This window comes from Melozone crissalis, unplaced genomic scaffold, assembly GCF_028551555.1.
Source record: "Melozone crissalis strain CALT ecotype California unplaced genomic scaffold, PUWL_Pcris_2 ptg000090l_1, whole genome shotgun sequence".
Lineage (NCBI taxonomy): Eukaryota > Metazoa > Chordata > Aves > Passeriformes > Passerellidae > Melozone > Melozone crissalis.
Window position 1 is genome coordinate 725,256 of NW_026535867.1, and position 17,496 is coordinate 742,751.

Below are 17,496 nucleotides of genomic sequence, written 5' to 3' on the forward strand. Positions count from 1 at the left end.
AATTGTTGGGGAGATTGGTCTCTTCTCCCAAATAACAAGCAACAGGACAACCAGAAAAGGCATCAAGTTGCAACAGGGGAGGTTTAGACTGATATTAGGGAAAATTTCTTCCCTAATAGGGTTGTTAAGCACTGAAACTGGCTGCTTGTGGCTGAGTTGCCATTCCTGGAGGTATTTAAGAGATATGATGTGGTGCTTAGGGACATGATTTAGTGGTGGCCTATATGATCTTAATGGTCTTTTCCAATCTAAAAGATTATATGATTCTAATTATTAATCTCTGATGGTTCAATTCTGCCACCTTCAAGAGTTATTGAGGAAAGAAGTGGATATTGATACTGTTTTCACATAACCATGATTATTTTATTTTCTGTCACGTCTATGATGATTTATGGGATCCATACACAATGCACAAAATCTGATTTAAGGCCCTCTCTCTATGCATCCTCTGTCAAGCTCAGTGGATCATAATCTTGGCACGCCCATATCTTTCCCATTGTGCTTATATCAAAAATCTGGGCTTCAGGAGACCTTGTCAGATAAAGTCAACTGTTCCAAACCAAACTTACACATAGTTATCAATATTTATAAAATATTTCTTCCAGTAGTTATGAAAAACAAACAAACTGAAAATGAAACCTCTTCAATCTTTTAAAGCAATCTCTTCCTGTGTTTTTCATAATCCCTTTCATAATGGCAGGAAGGCCTCCATTACGGAAATTTGTTTATTCCCTTCTGCTCCCTCCCAGCTCTGTGTTGTATGTATTTGTAGGCTGTGATTAGAGCTGAGCTTTCATTAAACTAAAGAAACCATTTCTTCCTTGGCTGTGTGTCCTGAGCCTTGGACCCTTCTCACAGCCCCTTGCACTGTGCCATTGTTCCATTTTGAATAAAACACCACCCAAAAACTTGGCAGCACTTCCCCAGAGACCCAACCAGTGCTGAGTATGACTGGAGGAGTCCAGGATGGTTTCTCATATCTGGCAGACTCTGCTGTTGTTTATGCAATCCAAAAGGTGATGACCTTTATTGCAATATTGTGACACTGTAGATCCATGCTAAGCTTGTTAATCACTGCAACCTCACAATTTCTTCATGCATAGTGAGCTGGAATTCCAAAGGGTAACAACACAGATGTAGGAAGGCAGCAGCCTGTGCAAACTGGCCCAGAAGGATGTTTGTCCTGCCTGCCCAGGAGCAAGGAGGGCAGGGAAAGATGTCAGTCTTCCAGAACTGCTGGCTGGACAACTCTCATGTGTATTCTTGCCTCAGGTCTGCCACAGGGTGTGTTTGTGGTGCACTGCCAGGCTGAGCAGAGTGAGGGAGATGTGAGAAACATTTAGGTGAGTTGCAGAAGGAGAGCATAGGAGGAATACTTGTGGAAGATTGCCAGTTGTTGATAAACAGTGGTCTTTTGGACTATACTCTTCCTTGATCAAATTCTGATAAACTTCTCCTCAAATTTCATTATTTCCAACAAATGTTCTGCTCTGACCAAGGGGATCTGATTTGAGAAGTCAGGTTACCTTAAAGAAAATAAACTGTATAAATCTATGCACAGTCCACTGAGAGGCCAGGAGCTTGAGGAGGTATCATCCAGGCAGTTCTACAGCAGCAGCTGTTGTGGGAAGCTGAGAACAGCTGCTCATTGCTGACATTTTAATCTAACCTGCCCTGCCTTTTTCTTTTTCTCTTAATGAATCTTTCTGTCACCCATTGAGCAGTTATTTACTCCTTGAACAGTCTGAGTAATCCCCAAATTTGGAGGAGTACCTGGGAGCTATTTTTTTGAGAAGGATAGCGCAGTAGGAAGCACAATCACTATGAAATTGGAGCTTAGCTTCACTTTTTTCTGAGACACACAGTCCTTTTTATGAGGGAGAGGCCTGGCTTCTTAAAGAATAAATATAGCAAAGTCTGTAAAAAAAAACACTGCTCAGAAATTGTGTATTCACCTTTAGATTAGCAGCTTTCTGGAAAGGAAGGAGAATTGTTTTCTAGCCTTTGTTTTGCATGTGGCAACTTTTTTAGGGTATGGAGATACAGAATCCCCCATACTTTGAAAAATGTTAGGGCTGGATACTGAGTCATACACATCCTGTGCATGCAGGTTCTACTCCTTAATCCTTAATTAAAAACCATCAAGAGAGGCTTCAGATATTCCTCTGGGGAAAGCATAAAATTTGCTAGGAACTGGATTTTGTTGGACATTTCAGAATATTAGGAAGAAAGTAGCAATCCTGCATAGAGCTGGTATCTTTGCTTACAAGGTCAAAGTGGTGCAATGAGCACTAATGCTGAGCAAAGGATGAAAACCAGAGAAAAGGGGGAAAAAATCTGTATTCCAACAATTGTCCTCTAAGCTAGAGGAGTGGGAACGTACCTGATGCAGATAATTCATTCCTCTGGCCCTCCATGGAGATGCAGTGATCTCTGCAATTCAAAAAAATTATGTATTGAAGTGCTGAAGCAGCAGTTGTAAGGCCAGCCTAGAATAAGCCCTAAGTTTTTTAATGCAAGTGACAACTGAAGAGAGAACAGTATGTTCTGTCATTTTCCAACAGATTACTTATGATGAGGAAAATACTCTTTCACATTTTTAAGAAATAATCACACTATTCCTAGAGTCAATTCAAAGCTATCCACGAAGAAGAACAAGAGGCATCAGGTGCCATTTCTTGTTGTGAGCTGTGATTGGAGCTGTGATGGTCAATAATGACAAATGGCCAGAGGAAGATGAAATTCCCAAACACATTACCAAGACTCTCAGCAGAGTCTTGATGTATTGTAGCACTTTCCAGCCAACGCATACATCTTCTTTTACTCTTTGGCAGCTTTCTGAAGGGTTTTTTTTTTTTTTCTTTTGGGTCAATAACACACAATTGCAGTCACTTCAGAACCCAGCTGCAAGGGTGGTGCTCTGTCAGGGCACCCACAGCTTGGGCCAGCGTGCCACCTCCAGGCACTGCTGCCTGTGGGGCTGCCACAGGTGGCATCTGTGGCTCCACGAGGCTTTCTGAACACTCAAGGAAGGGAGCTGTCACACAGGTGGGATGTTTGTGCCAGTCCTGGCTTCCCAGTGGGATGTGGGCAACTGTGGGTGGGTCATGGCATGGCACAGGGGAGCATGGTTTGTCCACCCCACTCTACCACCATAACTCCTAAACCACATCACCCAGTGTCAGATCCAGATGTCTCCTAAACACCTGTAGGAATGGTAACTCCACCACTTCCCTGGGCAACCTCTTCCAATGTCTGAGCACCCTAACACTGTGAAAAAATCTGAATTGCCTCAGCCTAAGCCTAAGGCCATTTCTTCTAGTCCTCTCACTGTAGGCCTGGGGAGACTGGCCCCCACTTCACTGCAATCTCTTTCCAGGTAGAAAATGCTCCTTTACTGTGTCCAGTTCTGGACAGGACAGGAGAGGCATGGAGCTCCTGGAACAGTTCCAGTGGAGGGCAATGAGGACGAGTGGGGGACTGGAGCATCTCTCTTATGAGGAAAGGCTGAGGCCTGCTCAGGTTCGAGAAGAAACGACTGAGAAGGACCTCATTAATGGACATTAATATCTAAATGGGGGCTGTCAAAGCATGGACCAGGCTTTGCTTGATGATGCCCAGCGAGGGAACAGGAGGTGAGGGGCAGAAACTGATGGTCAGAAGTTCCACCTGAGCATGAGGAACAACTTCACTGGGCAGTGACTGGGCAGACAGAGTATGGAAGGCTATAATTTTCACTGGACATACTCCAGAGCCACACGGTAACAACCCTGTGCCAGCGCTCCGGGCTGGCCCTACTGGAGCAGGAGGCCGGACCTGGTGACCCAGCGCGGTCCCCTTCCAGCCTGCCCCATCCCGCGCCGCCCGCAGTGCCGAGGCGCGGCGCTCGCCGCTCCCGCCGTTTCCGAGCCCGGGGGGGATCGGACGGGGCCCGGCGCTCGGTGCCGTTGGCTCGGCCGGGCGGGGAGGCCGCGGGGAGCGTGACCGCGTGACGCCGGTGGGTGTGCAGGGAGCCGTGTCCCCTCCACAGCCCCGGGCAGCGGGCTCGCCGGCAGGCGGCCATTGGGAGCCGGCCGGTGCCCGCCTCCGTGCGGCGGGGGGTGTGTGACAGGCGGGCAGGGCGAGCGCGTCACGCCGTCCGCGCTCCGCCCCCCGCTCCTGCTCCTGGCGCCGCCAGCTCGGCCCGGCGCGGGCAGGCGCGCGCGGCGCAGCCATGGAGCCGGAGTGCCGGGTGCTTTCCATCCAGAGCCATGTCGTCCGCGGCTACGTGGGCAACAAGGCGGCCACCTTCCCCCTGCAGGTGAGCGGGCGCGGACCTGCTCCTCTTCCTCCTCCTCTCCCTCCTCCTTTCCCTCCGCCGCTCTTCCCTGCGGGCAGGCGGTGTGACGGCAGCGCTGCCCGGCGAGCTCCGGTGCCCAAGCGGCTCCTGCCAAGCCGGGATAAGGGAAGGGCACGGCGGGGAGATGCCCGCACGGGCGCCCTCCCCGCCCGCTCCGCTGCCGGGGGCAGTGCCCGTCCCGGGGCTCCGCGCACCCCGCGGCCGCTGCGGCTGCGCCTCCCGCCGGCTCCGCGCCGCTCCCGTTAACGCAGCTCCTCCGGGGGCTGTGGCACGGCGGGCTGTGCCAGGGGAGGCGAGCCGGGAATGCTGCCCGTGGGTTTGCTCGCTGCCTGCGGGCTGAGGGCGGCTCCGCTGCCGCCAGCAGGGGCAGCCAGCCGGCGCTCCTGCCCCTTAAGGCAGGGTGATCGCCGTGTCCCGTGCCGGGGACCCGGGGCAGCGGTGTCCTTGTGCTGGCACCCAGCTAAACCCCGCCGGCCCTCAGGGGCAGAGACTGGGTGATCCCCCAGCCCGGATGGTCTGGAAAAGCTCTAGTGGGGTGTCGGGGCCCCTTAATGCGTGTGACAGGCAGGGCCAGAGGAGCTGCCTGACATGGCCCGGGGCTGGAGGTGTAATTGGATCTTGGCCTTCGTGCCTGTCATGTGCTGCCTTCGGAGTTGTTTGCTTGGATCTCGCCGGTGCTGGGAAAACATCGGGCGGACCTTTGCACATCGCACTGTTGGCTCTTGTGGAAGGTCTGTGTCCTAAAGGGCGGATTTGGGCCTGCCCATCGGGAGGTCTTTGTGCCTTTAATCAGGAATGTCGGTGTGGAGCTCTCCAAGAGCCTCGCTACCAGTGCACACTGTGTGTGACATTGGTTATCTTGGTGTGTGCTTACAAATGGTGTAGCTCATTTGACTAGACAGGAGAGATGATGTACTCGATAAATGATGCAAGTGAGATCAGGTCTGCAACAAGCCACTGGCACACCCCCAAAGCACCATCCAGTTATAACGTAACCAAGACTCTTAAAAATTAATGTGTGGTGAAGGGTGATGTACGTGTGTAATCCGAGTATTGTGGAAAAATACGAGTATGTAGAGCTCCAGGCCAAAAATGTGATCATGAACTGCAGGTCACCTGTCCTTCCTTTCCTAGCAAAATGATCTCGAAATTGTGCTTCTCCCTTCAATTTCGGTGTAGCAGAAGAGAACACAGCAGTACTTATTCCAGAAACCTCCAGTCTCTTAAGCTGTTCTCTCTCTCCATTCTAATTCTCTGTCAAAGGTTTTCTTTACTTTTCTGTGGCTTAACCTTTCTGTGGCAAGTGAGCTGTGTAACTTGGTAAATGGGTTCCTGGAAAGTGTTTTTAGTTCCTTGGCTATGATGGTATAAAATACTGCCAGAGTTAAAAAAACCCTGATGTTGGTGTAGCTGGGTTTTGTTCAGGAAGCTGTTGCACTCGCACTCTGTAGTATTTCTCAGTGAATAGTGTAACAAGAAGTTTCTGGAGTGGGAGGAAAAGAAATTTACTTGGGGAGCAGCCAAACTCCTGCCACTGCTGGCTGCACTTGCAAATCCTATGTAGGCAGCCCTTAGTGAAGTTGTGCTTGTTGGAAAGTTACCTAACGCCTGGTTTAGGCGCTAGAACATCAGATGGGGCAAGGTGCCCCAAAGTGAAACTTTGCTTTTCTTTATGAAGAGAATCACAAACCTGAGTCTTTCTCTTATATTGTTTTTATATAGCCATAAAAATAACCTCAAATATCTGTTGAGGATGGGTGCAAGTCTGGCATGCTTTTATTTCCCATTCTCTTTTTTTTTTACTTTAGTTTTCTGAACAGTTAAGTGAGGCTCCCTTTGGAGCTCATCTGTATTGAGTTAGCAAGGCAGGGTGTGTGTAGATATGTGTGCCTGTGTGCTTGTGAGGTCTCATGGGCTGAAATCCTGACACAACAGTTCAGGAATCCGCATTTGGACAGCAGCATCCAAATAGAAAACCTGGCATGGTTTCACCTGCTCTTTGCAGCCTTATCCAAAAAACATCACTCATGTTTGCATGACCTGATCTTTGGTGGAAATCTGTGACATTACTATCAATAGCAATCTGCACAGAAGAGAATTTTTTAAGATCTTTTTTTTATCAAGTTGGTTGCATTTTGTCAGGCTGCCACTAGAGTAAATCTTAAGTATTTAAAATGTAGGTATGTGGAAGGACTTACTCTGTGGAGTGTGCTGTAAATGCTTTCTATAAGGCAAACACAGCAAAGCAGAGTTAGACCATATATTAGAGCATTTATAATAATGGGAATAATAGAGCTAAGTGAGAAATATTAGAACTTTTTACATAATTTCAGGTTAAAATAAATTTAAGTAATTAGACAGTCTAGATTAACTAATAGGTCATAGAGGAAATGTGCACCTGGATTTGCCAGAGAGCGAACTGCCCTCAGCACTGCACTGAATTTTGCCTTGTCAAGAGTTTAAATAGTTTCTACTTGTATGATCTTACTATCTCTTTCAAATGTTCTGAAAGTCGTTCTGAATTATTGTTAGAATAGTCTTAAGTTGTTCCACAGCTGTGTATTCTGAGCTTTCAGTATCAGGAAGTGATACTAAAAGCTCAGAACTGGTTCAAGATGGTTCAGGACTGTCCAGCATTTAAGACAGTAAGAGCAGTAGGGTGTACATTAACTTGGGGAGTTGCCACTGGGAGTCAGATAAGTTAATTCAAAACACAAAAAAAGTTTCTAAATGTTTCCAATGTTGACAAAGATTTGTCATAGTTTTTATTATTATCACCATGACATTCAACTTCACTTTTATCGTATGTGGTTTTGTTTTCCTTAGAGACAAGCTCTTAGCTGTTAATTTTGAATATAATTTTATCTTGCCCTTCCTGCCCCACCTTTTAGGTAGGCAGAATGTGGCAATAAGTAAGGGGAGCAGAACTACAAGTAGAGAGTTACAGTCCTTCTCAAACCACAGAGGATCCAGAAGGACAAGGTGATTTCTCATCCTGACCAAAAGGAAAACTTTGGTTGGCAGAGGAATTTAGGATTCATATACTGCACCTGTCATAAAATCAGCTTTTGGGAATCAGTGTGTCAGTCTGTGTGCTCTGTTCTTGGGGCCTCCATGAGCTTACAAGAAAGAATTTTGAAAGTATAAGGAAGGAGCATGAGAAAATCCCAGCCAGTTTTACCTGGGCACCGGACATCTTGTTGCCACTGGAATAGTTCATACCCCTGTCTGCAAACCAGAAAATGTTGCTCTCTGCTTATGTCTCAGTAGCAGTGATGGTTTGGGGTGGTTTTGTTTGTTTGTTTTGTCTGCCTAACACTCATAGAATTTGAGAAAATCATGCCTCTGTTTTGAGTATTTAATTCCTGGCTTCCTTTTCTATCTGCTTACCTTGAAGAGAGAGCTAAAAGTTGAAACAAGCCCCATTAATTGTTTGTATCTGGAGAATGAAATTGTCTGTCCTAAACTGTAGAAACATAAACAGTTTCTACAGTACAGGATTAAATAGCCTTTTGAAATCTATTCAATTATTTTATTTCCCTTTTAACTTTTTTCCTCCTGCTAAATGGAGACAGTTGTCCAGGTATTAAAAAGGACTGATGGTTCTCAGACCATTTCTGAGTAATTCTCCTCTGTAAGTAAGTCTACATTTTTAGCTCCTTCTTAATTGTAGAAAAGATGGAAAAACAACTTTGGTCAGCACAGGTGGTAATTTCTTTGATATTTATGGATTGTATTGAACTGTCTTGTCCTGAGACCAAAACCAATATCAGTAGATCTTTCCTAACTATCTACATGGCAAAAAAGTTAAAGACATTTTTTCTTTATTTTGTTAAAAAGTATAGTCAAATGACTTAAGGATTGTGTAGAAAGATAAGTGCCTCTCTTATTCAAGATGACTCTCTTTCTTTTTCAAGCCCTGCTATTGTGTTAATAGTATGAGTCAGAAGAAGGATGAATCAATCAAAAGTCTTTACAGAGTAACAATAAGAAATGTTCTTGCTGGGTAGCCCTTATCTTTGTTACAGATCAAAGGCTGAAAAAACCCAAACCTTAAACAAAAAATAAATACAAAGATGAAAGAATGCATCTGGTCTTTTTGGGTAATACCCAGAGATTGTCCTAAATTGCGTATCTGAAACAACAATTATTGCTCTAGAACCATACTTCAAATGAGGCTTGTGGAAGCATGCTTTTTTTCTGCCTTTGTTCTTTTAATAAAGATAGATAAGGGGTGAATGAATTAAAAATAAAACAACCCAAGACATAAAAAAATTTACAACCTCTCTGGGAAGGCTTCAAAGCTGTGTAAAGAGCATTTTCTTCTTATGTGGATGTCAGCACAAGTAGCTGCAAAACTCAGGTGAATACCTTGCACAAGGTGAGGCCCTGACAAAGACTTGTAATCCAAAAAGTCCAGAGGAAGTGGCTCCCCCAACCTGGAAGTGTGGATTTCTGGGGAAAGGCTTTGCCAGACCTTTCCAGAAGTGCTTTTCCAGATGAACCCAGCTCCAGATGCACTTGAGAGAACTTTGAACCTGTCAGAAGATTGTAGGAGATGGACTTTCCACCTGCATGGTAAACTGGGGGGGAAGGTGAGTGGGACAGGACTGGGAGAGGATAAATGTCACATTCATATTTTCTGAAAAATCCCTTCACCCAGGATTTTTCTCCTGGGAAGCTGAGAAGCCTCAGAGAAAAAGGAAAACAATAATTAGGTGATTTGCTTCTCCTGTGTTTTGCAGCTTTGGAATGTGGTTGGACATTATTTACCCACAGGTGATTGTTTCATTGGGTTTCTGTGAATTATTTTGACTTATTGGCCGATCAGGGTAAAGCTGTGTCAGGGCTCTGGAGAGAGTCACGAGTTTCCATTATTATCTTTTTAGCCTTCTGTAAGTATCCTTTCTGAATTCTTTAGTATAGTTTAATGTAGTATTCTTTAATATAGTATAATAAAATAATAAATTAGCCTTCTGAGAACATGGAGTCAGATTCATCATTCCTTCCTGCCATGGGGCACCCTGCAAATCCAATAGATAAGAAAGTAGATTATTATTCAAAAGCCAACAACAAAGGGTGTCTGTGTCACTTTCAGCTCCTAACATTGCTTCGAGATAGACAAAACTGAGGCTGCTGGGGTCTCACTTTTACCTAACAATTGGAGTTTATGTTTGTGCACAGCTCTAAACAAAGAGACCTCAATTTTCTGTTTGAACTCCAAATGGAATCTTTTCAGCTACTAATGCAAAATAATCAGCTTGAAAAATTAGAGTAATTTCAACCTGTCCAAAAGAAGTGCAGCTGTGGCTGCAGATGTGCTGTGGACTCTGAAGGGCTGGGCAGAGCCTCTGATGAGCAGAGAGTGGGACTGACTGAACCATCCTCATCCAGGGTCAGCTCTGTGTGGCTGTGGGGCTTCTGACTCTTCCTGCAAGCCACTCAGTGGTGGCAGCTTGTTAAATACGCCTTTGTCATGAAAATACAGCCATGAAAATACAGACATGCTGAGGGATGTCCCCACAGGCTGATTGTATAACCCAGCTGCAAAGCTGCAAAAAGCATTTTAAGATATGCTTCAAGTTAATATGCAGTGCGTGTATGGGGCCTGTTGACCAGTTACATTTTAAATTTTTCAAAAAGATGGTGGTAAATATTTACAGTGATTGATGATTCTGATAATTTGCTGACTTTTTTCATAGTAAATTGTGGAAGTTTGAGCCATGCAGATGCATGTGCTGGTGTTTGACACAATACTTACACTGGAGTGTGTGTAGTGATGTGTAGTGAACAAATAGTTTCTGACAGAAATGTAATCTTTTCATCTGTCTCAACACAGCAAAGGGAAAAGATGAAGGAGGATCCCATTTGGTGCCTACAAGTACATACAAATATTTTACTTGAGAGGAAGCAAAAATACTTTACCCTGATTCACCCACTGTCTTTGGAAAAAAAATTGAGCTGTCAAGAAATTGCAAATCTTATTAAAAGACTGGAAAACCTTGCCTAGAGGTGGATTTGCACTTTTTGTGTGGGGAGTATAATGTACTCAGAGACTCAGTAGCAAGTGTTTACTTGCTTAAGGCATTTTTATATTAGGAATGGCCTTATTTTCTGTCTTTAAATCTTAGAGGTTTGTTTTTTTAATTTTTTGAGTATTTGATGTCTTATTTCTGCTTCAAATTAAATCTCCAGATGAGAGGATTTTTTTGTGTATAAACAAACAGGGACAGATAACAGAGGGAGAGTGATCAGGTTTCTGGGGAAAGAAAAAAAAGCTTCAAGTTAAAGTTAATTTCATGCTAAAATGGATGGAAATGTATTAAAAACAAAAGTATAGTTTGAAATAATAAGATGAATAATAATATATGTATGCAAAAGGTACACTTGATAAAAACAGGATATATATGCAAAAGGTACACTTGATAAAAACAGGTGACATACAAAGTTACTGATAGCTCTCTAAAATATTCTTTTAAGTAAATTGTTGTCTTTTGCTCTCCACTTTTTCTATTTATATCCAAAAAACGATGGTCACTTTTCCTTGAAAAGCAAATTTAGTCATTTTAGATAAGGGATACAGCATTATCCATGGCTGACTGAGCACATACCAGGCAGGTATTTTTAGCTTTTTTAGGCTGAATGGATGCAATGGAAGTTCCACTTCAGTTGCTCGTGTTGGATGGAAAAAAGGCTGGAGCTGGTGAGGCAAGGTTAATGTGAGGAGCTGGACATTAGTCTTGGGACATAAAATGTCCATTCCTCTGAAATTACTATATGCACTAGAGTGTTCAGCTGCACAGTAATATGTACAGAGGAGAAAAAAAAAATATATATATGATGAGCCTAATGTTTGAAACATGCCAGGAAGGTCTGTGCTGATGGATAATATGAGCCCCAGGAGAAGCCAGGCTAGTTCATCATCTTGTGGCTTGGCAGCAGTGGGGTGACTTATCATAGCTAAAAAAATATTGCTGTGCTGAACTACCTGAAATTTTTCAAGCCTTTGTTCAGGACTCGTATTTGTTCATGTTAATTCATCCATGACACCTCCCAGCTCCATTCCCTTAACATCTGGAGCAATTATCCACAGAGCAGGAGAGAGAACTGAGGTACCAAAACCTCTTCTGTGCTTCATTTAAAAACAAAACAAACTTCTCTTCACCCTCTGTCATCCTTTGTAAATTTTAAGCATATGGAGTAGTTTGGGCTGAGTAGAAATCCTTGCATGGTGATATAATTTTGCTGTCTGGGGAATGCAAATCACCTCTTCCCAGCTGCATGTGTGGGATTGAGGAGGTGCTGGAGCACGCACTGGAAATGGAAAGTCTCTCCTCTGTGGCAAAACAAAAGCTGGAGGGCTGCTTTCTGATCTGTGGGTGCAGTCACTCCCAAAACCAGCAGTAAATGCTTTTTCTGACCTGCAGAACTCTCCCAGTCTGGCCACAGCTCTTCCCCTTCTCTCTGCTGTGGGACCCACTCACATTTTAGCTCTCAGAAGAGGATCTGTGTGGAAATGTCCAGCAAGGATGGCACAGCTGTCAATGACATTAATAAGCTGGAGGGAGGAATCCATGAAAGTCTGCAAGAACAGTGTTCATTGGAAACATCCAAAGTTGGTCTGTCCCACAATATCAGAATACAGCAACATTTTTTCTCTTACTTCATTTAGCAGATTGCTAGCCAATAAAGCCAAGAGTGTTATCTTTCATACTTCCCTTATTTTTAACACTAAGTAGCTTAGGTGGTTTTTTCCCTAAATTTTACCACGTTTCTTCATACATGGCAATTTTGTCTCCATCTTCTCTGAGGGGAAAGAAAAAGAAAATGAGTTACAGCAGAAAAAAAATGTCAAAATTTAATACTATTTTGCAGAATTGTACACTGGAGGTTATGGTCATGTATTTAGTAAAGTCTCGCCTAAATCTAGAAAAAAAATATTTTACCAATCTGTGTACCTTACAAACCTATTTTATTACTTTTTTTTTGGATGGTGAGTACTACTGCTCATGGTTACACTGAAGGAAAAGTCTTTTTTCATCCCTCTTCACTGTGGTTACTCTCATTTTTCTGGCAGGATACAGCCTCTGGGTGTATCTCACATGGGTGAGCACCACACTACCTGTGACAAACCACCAACACAACTCTGAGCATTTAACAGAAATGAAAACATAAGTTTTTTTAAAAACCCAGCTGTTTTGTTCTCACTGTAGTTAATGGAGGTAACATTGTGCCTCTGCCTATTCATACAACAACCAAACGAACCCATGGCAACCAGCGTTTAAATTTGAGAAGTTTTATATTGTCACCTGCCCTCTAGGGTACTGAAATCTGCTGGTTTCAGAAGAGAAGCCAGACTGAGAAATGCTGCCAGCTGCTCCTTCCACCTGCACTATTTTGTGTCCACTTCAGTGCTCCAAGGAAAGTCATTTTGTCAGGCCATGTGGTAAACTGCTCTGAGAAGCCACCCAGGTTATAAATGACTTGGCAAAAGTGGAAAAGAAGAAAGTGAGGGTTTATTTTGTGAGCCAGTTTCTAAACACAGCCCTACAGAAAAGCTTTTTTTGGCACAGCTGAGGTGCCAGGACAGGAGCAAGCCCCAGGCCCTGCACCTGCTGTCTGCTGAAGGAAACATTTTCTAGAATGCTCTTCTCTAAGACTTCTGCTTGTTTTGAAGGAAGTGGTGAGACACCCACTCTCTATCAGCTTCATTCTTCCTGTTTGTGGCATTGGTCTTATCTTCACATAATGTGGCACCTCCTTCAGCGAGCTGTTTCCTGTTCTGTTTCTTCAAGTATCTCTTACCATGCAATTTAATGTCTAAACCTTTGGTAGGAGAGTGGGATCCATTCATAGCCTGCCCAAGGAGTCCACATAAAGAATGTGCTGTATAAAACAAATCTCCCTTGTAGGATAACTCCACCTCAGATGTACAAAGTGTGCTTGCCCACACTTTGCTAATGGACTGGTGGTTAGGGACCTGGCTAGCCAAAATATGAACAGCAGGACTAAAAATAAAGTGAAAAATCAAAGGAAAAGAATGTGCTGTGGGATCCTCCTCCACCATTTCATTCACAGAACTAAAAGAGATAATTCCCACGCCTGTTGAACCTATTGCTGCTGTCTGTGTCTGCCTCTCCTTATCAGTGTTTGCAAACCTCCTCGTGTAGCACTGCAGGATTCCAGCTGGCAGGAGTTTGCAGTGACAGTATGGTGTTTTTGTCAAATTACATCCAAGTGTAGCAGGAAGCAGCATGAAGATGATGAATCTGAAATCTGCAGTGAACCTACTTCTCCATCTGAAATCAGCATCTGAAGTCATTGCTTGACAGTAAAGAATGGGTTTCTTGGGTGGAAGGCAGGCAGAGACCCCCCAGCACCACCTTGTTCTGCTATTTTTATGTTTGTCCTTTAGTGGGAAGAATGAAGGGGAAAACAGCAGCATAAACAAGTTGTTTCCTTGTCTTTTATTTGCCTTAACCTTTCTAAATGGGTGTCTTGCAGGTCCATCACTTAATACCACTCCAGATGGCAGCAATGGCCTCCTGCCCATAGAAAGGTCAACAGAGCAGCTCTACCACAAATCTTTTGACCCTGCAGTCATCTCAATCCCAAACTAGAGCTGTTGTGATGCAGGGATAGTGCTGGGGAGGGTGTGTGTCTTGCAGGCACAAGAGGCTGTTTGTCTGAGTAGCCTATGGAAATGGTCATGATGTAGAACAAGGAATTTCTTAGTGCTGAATAAAATGGCTGAGGGGAATTTTGATAAAGGGATTTATTTTATGTCATCTGAGTATCTTGCATTGAACAGTTAGTAATGCATGCTAATCAGTCTGTCCAGGTGCAAAGAAAAATTAATGACATTGTGGTATTCGCTCTGAAGTGTTCCTGTGGCTCCAAGACTTCTTTGGAAAAGCATCTTCAAGGCATTACTGGATAATCTTGAATTTGGCCTAATTATCATTCAGATTGCACTTGCATTGCAAGCCTTTTCAGAAAAATGAAGGAATTATTTGAGAACATATTCACTGCAGTCTCAGGCTGTTCTAGCCTTTTCTGTTCAGTTGGTCATGATATTACAGCTAGATCAGCCCATCAGCAAATTCTCAGTGAGTACCAATTTTGCCCGAGCACTGTGACAAAAATTGTAGTGTGCTCTGGCAGAAGAGAGGATTTGTTTTCTGCTCCAGTCTTTACAATGTCCTCAGTGCTGAAGTCAGCTTATAAATCCTGAAAATGGGTATGCAGTTGATCAAAGGTAAAAAAGGGGTGTCACTGCAGAAACAAGCCCTGTTCCAGTGCCCAACCAATCTCTGGGAGAAGAATCTTTTCCTATATCCAACCTAAACCTGCCCTGACACAATTTCAGGCCATTCTCTTGGTCCTGTCACTGTCCCCACAGAGCAGAGATCAGTGCCTGCCCCTCACTGAGGTTTCCCTTCAGTCTCCCCCAGGCTGAACAACCTCATTCCCTTCAGATGCTCCTCTCAAGGCTTCCCCTCCAGACCCTTCACCATCCTCATAGCCCTCCTTTGGATGCTCTCTAATAGCTTAATACCCTTCTTCCATTATGGTGCATTTTTCTCAAGGTCACCTGGTGTATATTTTTACTGTCTGTTTTGTAATTGTCTATTTCTAACCTCAGAATTTGAAGTCTGTTCATAGATCACCAATAATATGTCCAGCATCCCTGTCCCCAGTTTATTTGCTCTAGTATTTTATACACAATATCCCAAATATCCTAATGATTTTTCTTTGCAGTGCCTTGTCAAATACTGTACAAAAATACCACTATATTATAAGTACAGAATTCTCTTTAGATACTTGGTGTGCCTTATTAAAAGCTCAGAGAAAAAAGAGCAGTTTATCAGCCCACGCCAGCAATTATTCCTGTTCACTAATTGTCAGGACATGCCTTTTCTTTTTCCCAAGTTCCTATTTCTCAAACTGAATTAGTGTTTTTACTTTTCTGCAGCCAGTACAATGTATGTTTTTTGGTTCACAGCAAATGGAAGGAGATGCAATTAAGTGAAAGAGCTGGCACATAGCGAGAGGCACAAGCTGCAACTGGGAATTTTTTCTTTTTCTCCCCCTCCAGATCAGTTTGATTACAGAAATTCAGCCTTTAAAAACACATTTCTATGCCATCTCCAGAGGAATACAGTGCAGCAATGATGTTCACTGGAGCTGCAGTGATGGCTGTGTGAGATGAAGTTCCAAACGGTAGGCTATTAATGCAAACAGCTTGCAATACAATGGATACATAGAGCAATTCATGGCCTGACACAGAGGCTTTCCTATTGCAAAGTATTGCTGCCATTATTTGACAAAAAATACCCCAAACCTCAATTACCTTGTTTGACAGGGCAATTTTAACAGAGGTAGTAAAGTTCATTCTTAATGTCTTCCAATTAATATTGGGTTTAATATATATAAAGAAGTTGGAAGGAATAGAATGGATTTGGTTTATGTGATACAGTATTTTTTTTTACACAAATTACTGGCTAATTCAGTTTGTGAACTGTACACATTCTCTGCTAAAAATCAGCAATTTGGAGCCTTACCACAAGATTTCTTGAAAATTCCTAATAAATTGTGTCTAGTTAAGTCTTGGTAACCCCCATGATTTATGTACATCTTTGTGCTATAAAAATTTGTCCTTTGACTGATGCCACAGTTGGCATAAACCTCACAGGCTGTTAATAAAACACAGTTGGGATAAACCTCACAGGCTGCTAATAAAACAATTGGGATGGAAGGAAATATTTGATTTTGTGTATTTGTATATATTTGAGATGTAAGATGTGCTCTTAAATATTCCCTTGTTTTTTAAAATTCCTCTATGTGCTTTAAATGATGTAAATCAAGGTACTCCTCAGTGCTTGGAAAGTTTGGCTTTGAAGCTGAGGACATTTTTTTTTCCTTCTGTAGAGCTCCATGGCTTGTCATATGCTGCCATTAATTTCTGAAAATTAGAGGCAACTTCACAGTGTGGTGATTAGAGGACTGGATCATCTGTCTTACAAGGACAGGCTGAGGGAGCTGGGTGGTTTTGGTTCATTTGATGATGTGTGTTATACTTCCTCTTTTTTATACTTTTTTTTTGTTTTAACTCCTACTGTGGTCTAACTCATCAGTCTGTTACTGTTTGTTGGCACAAAGGGTGGGACATGCCTGGCTTGGATGTTTCATCATTTGAATATTAATTAGAAGAAAAGTCCATAAAAGCTTTACTTGCAAAGTAAAAAGTTTGCAAAGTTTACTTTGCAAAAGTTTTGCAAAGTTTTATTTTTTCCATAAAAGTTTTATTTGCAAAAACAGTGTCGTGCTGCAAAGCAGAGGAGTTGAGGTGCAAGGAATTTAAGTGTTAAAATTTAAGGAATTTAAGTGTTATAATACAAGACTCCATTTATTTTGGGGACAACTGGATGCATGAAAGTCAAATCCTCCTTTCAGCAGTGGAGTCTCAAAAGTTCTCTTCTCCTGATCAGCAGAACCTTATTCCTTCTTACCTTTTAACCATTTTTCTGTGCCCTTTTCCTGTCAAACTGTGTTTCCCTTAGAGATAAACTCATCTTTTAGAGTTGTGAGATTTTTACCTGTGGCACATTTGTAGCTCAGATAATAAAAAACCCAAGATGCCTTGTGTTCACAATAGAAGAATTTGCATGAATGACTGGCTGAGCTTGGTTTACAACTTCAGCTAATGACACTTTCCCTGGATTTGTGGTTTACAGACTGTTTTGTTTGGGGACTCGTATGAGAAAATTGGTTTGGGTGTGTTCTGGCATGGTAGAGCTACTGTTTTCCAAAATCAAGAACTTTGAAGGACCTGGAGATTTTGGATTGAGGTCTTGCCTTCATTCCATGAAATGTAGATAGCAAACTGTGACCATGTATCAGGAACATAAATGCTATGGAAGAAACATGTATGAAGGTCTACACAGGGTGGTTTTAAACAAACTTTGGCTTTTTTACTTTTCTTACAGTGTTCTGGGGTTTTTTTCCCCTCTGCCTTTTCCTCATTCCAGATTTTTCCTCTAACTTGAGCTGCATTACTGCTTCATGGTTTTAATTTCAAACCTGAAAATGAAACACCACTGGAGGCACAAAGCAAGTGCCCTAAGAGGGCAATATATACCAGTCATGTTGCAGAG

At 43.0% G+C, this 17,496-nt stretch overlaps 1 protein-coding gene across 1 annotated transcript in view; it reads left to right on the forward strand.

Annotated features, from left to right (window-relative positions):
- The first annotated feature begins 4,159 nt into the window (after positions 1 to 4,159).
- PDXK (pyridoxal kinase) overlaps positions 4,160 to 17,496 on the forward strand; it is a 39,176-nt gene continuing 25,839 nt past the window's right edge. Inside the window, exon 1 of the mRNA XM_054291282.1 lies at positions 4,160 to 4,300. Within this exon, the coding sequence (XP_054147257.1) occupies positions 4,214 to 4,300 (87 nt within the window). The 5' untranslated portion in view covers positions 4,160 to 4,213. The remainder of the gene's footprint in view (positions 4,301 to 17,496) is intronic.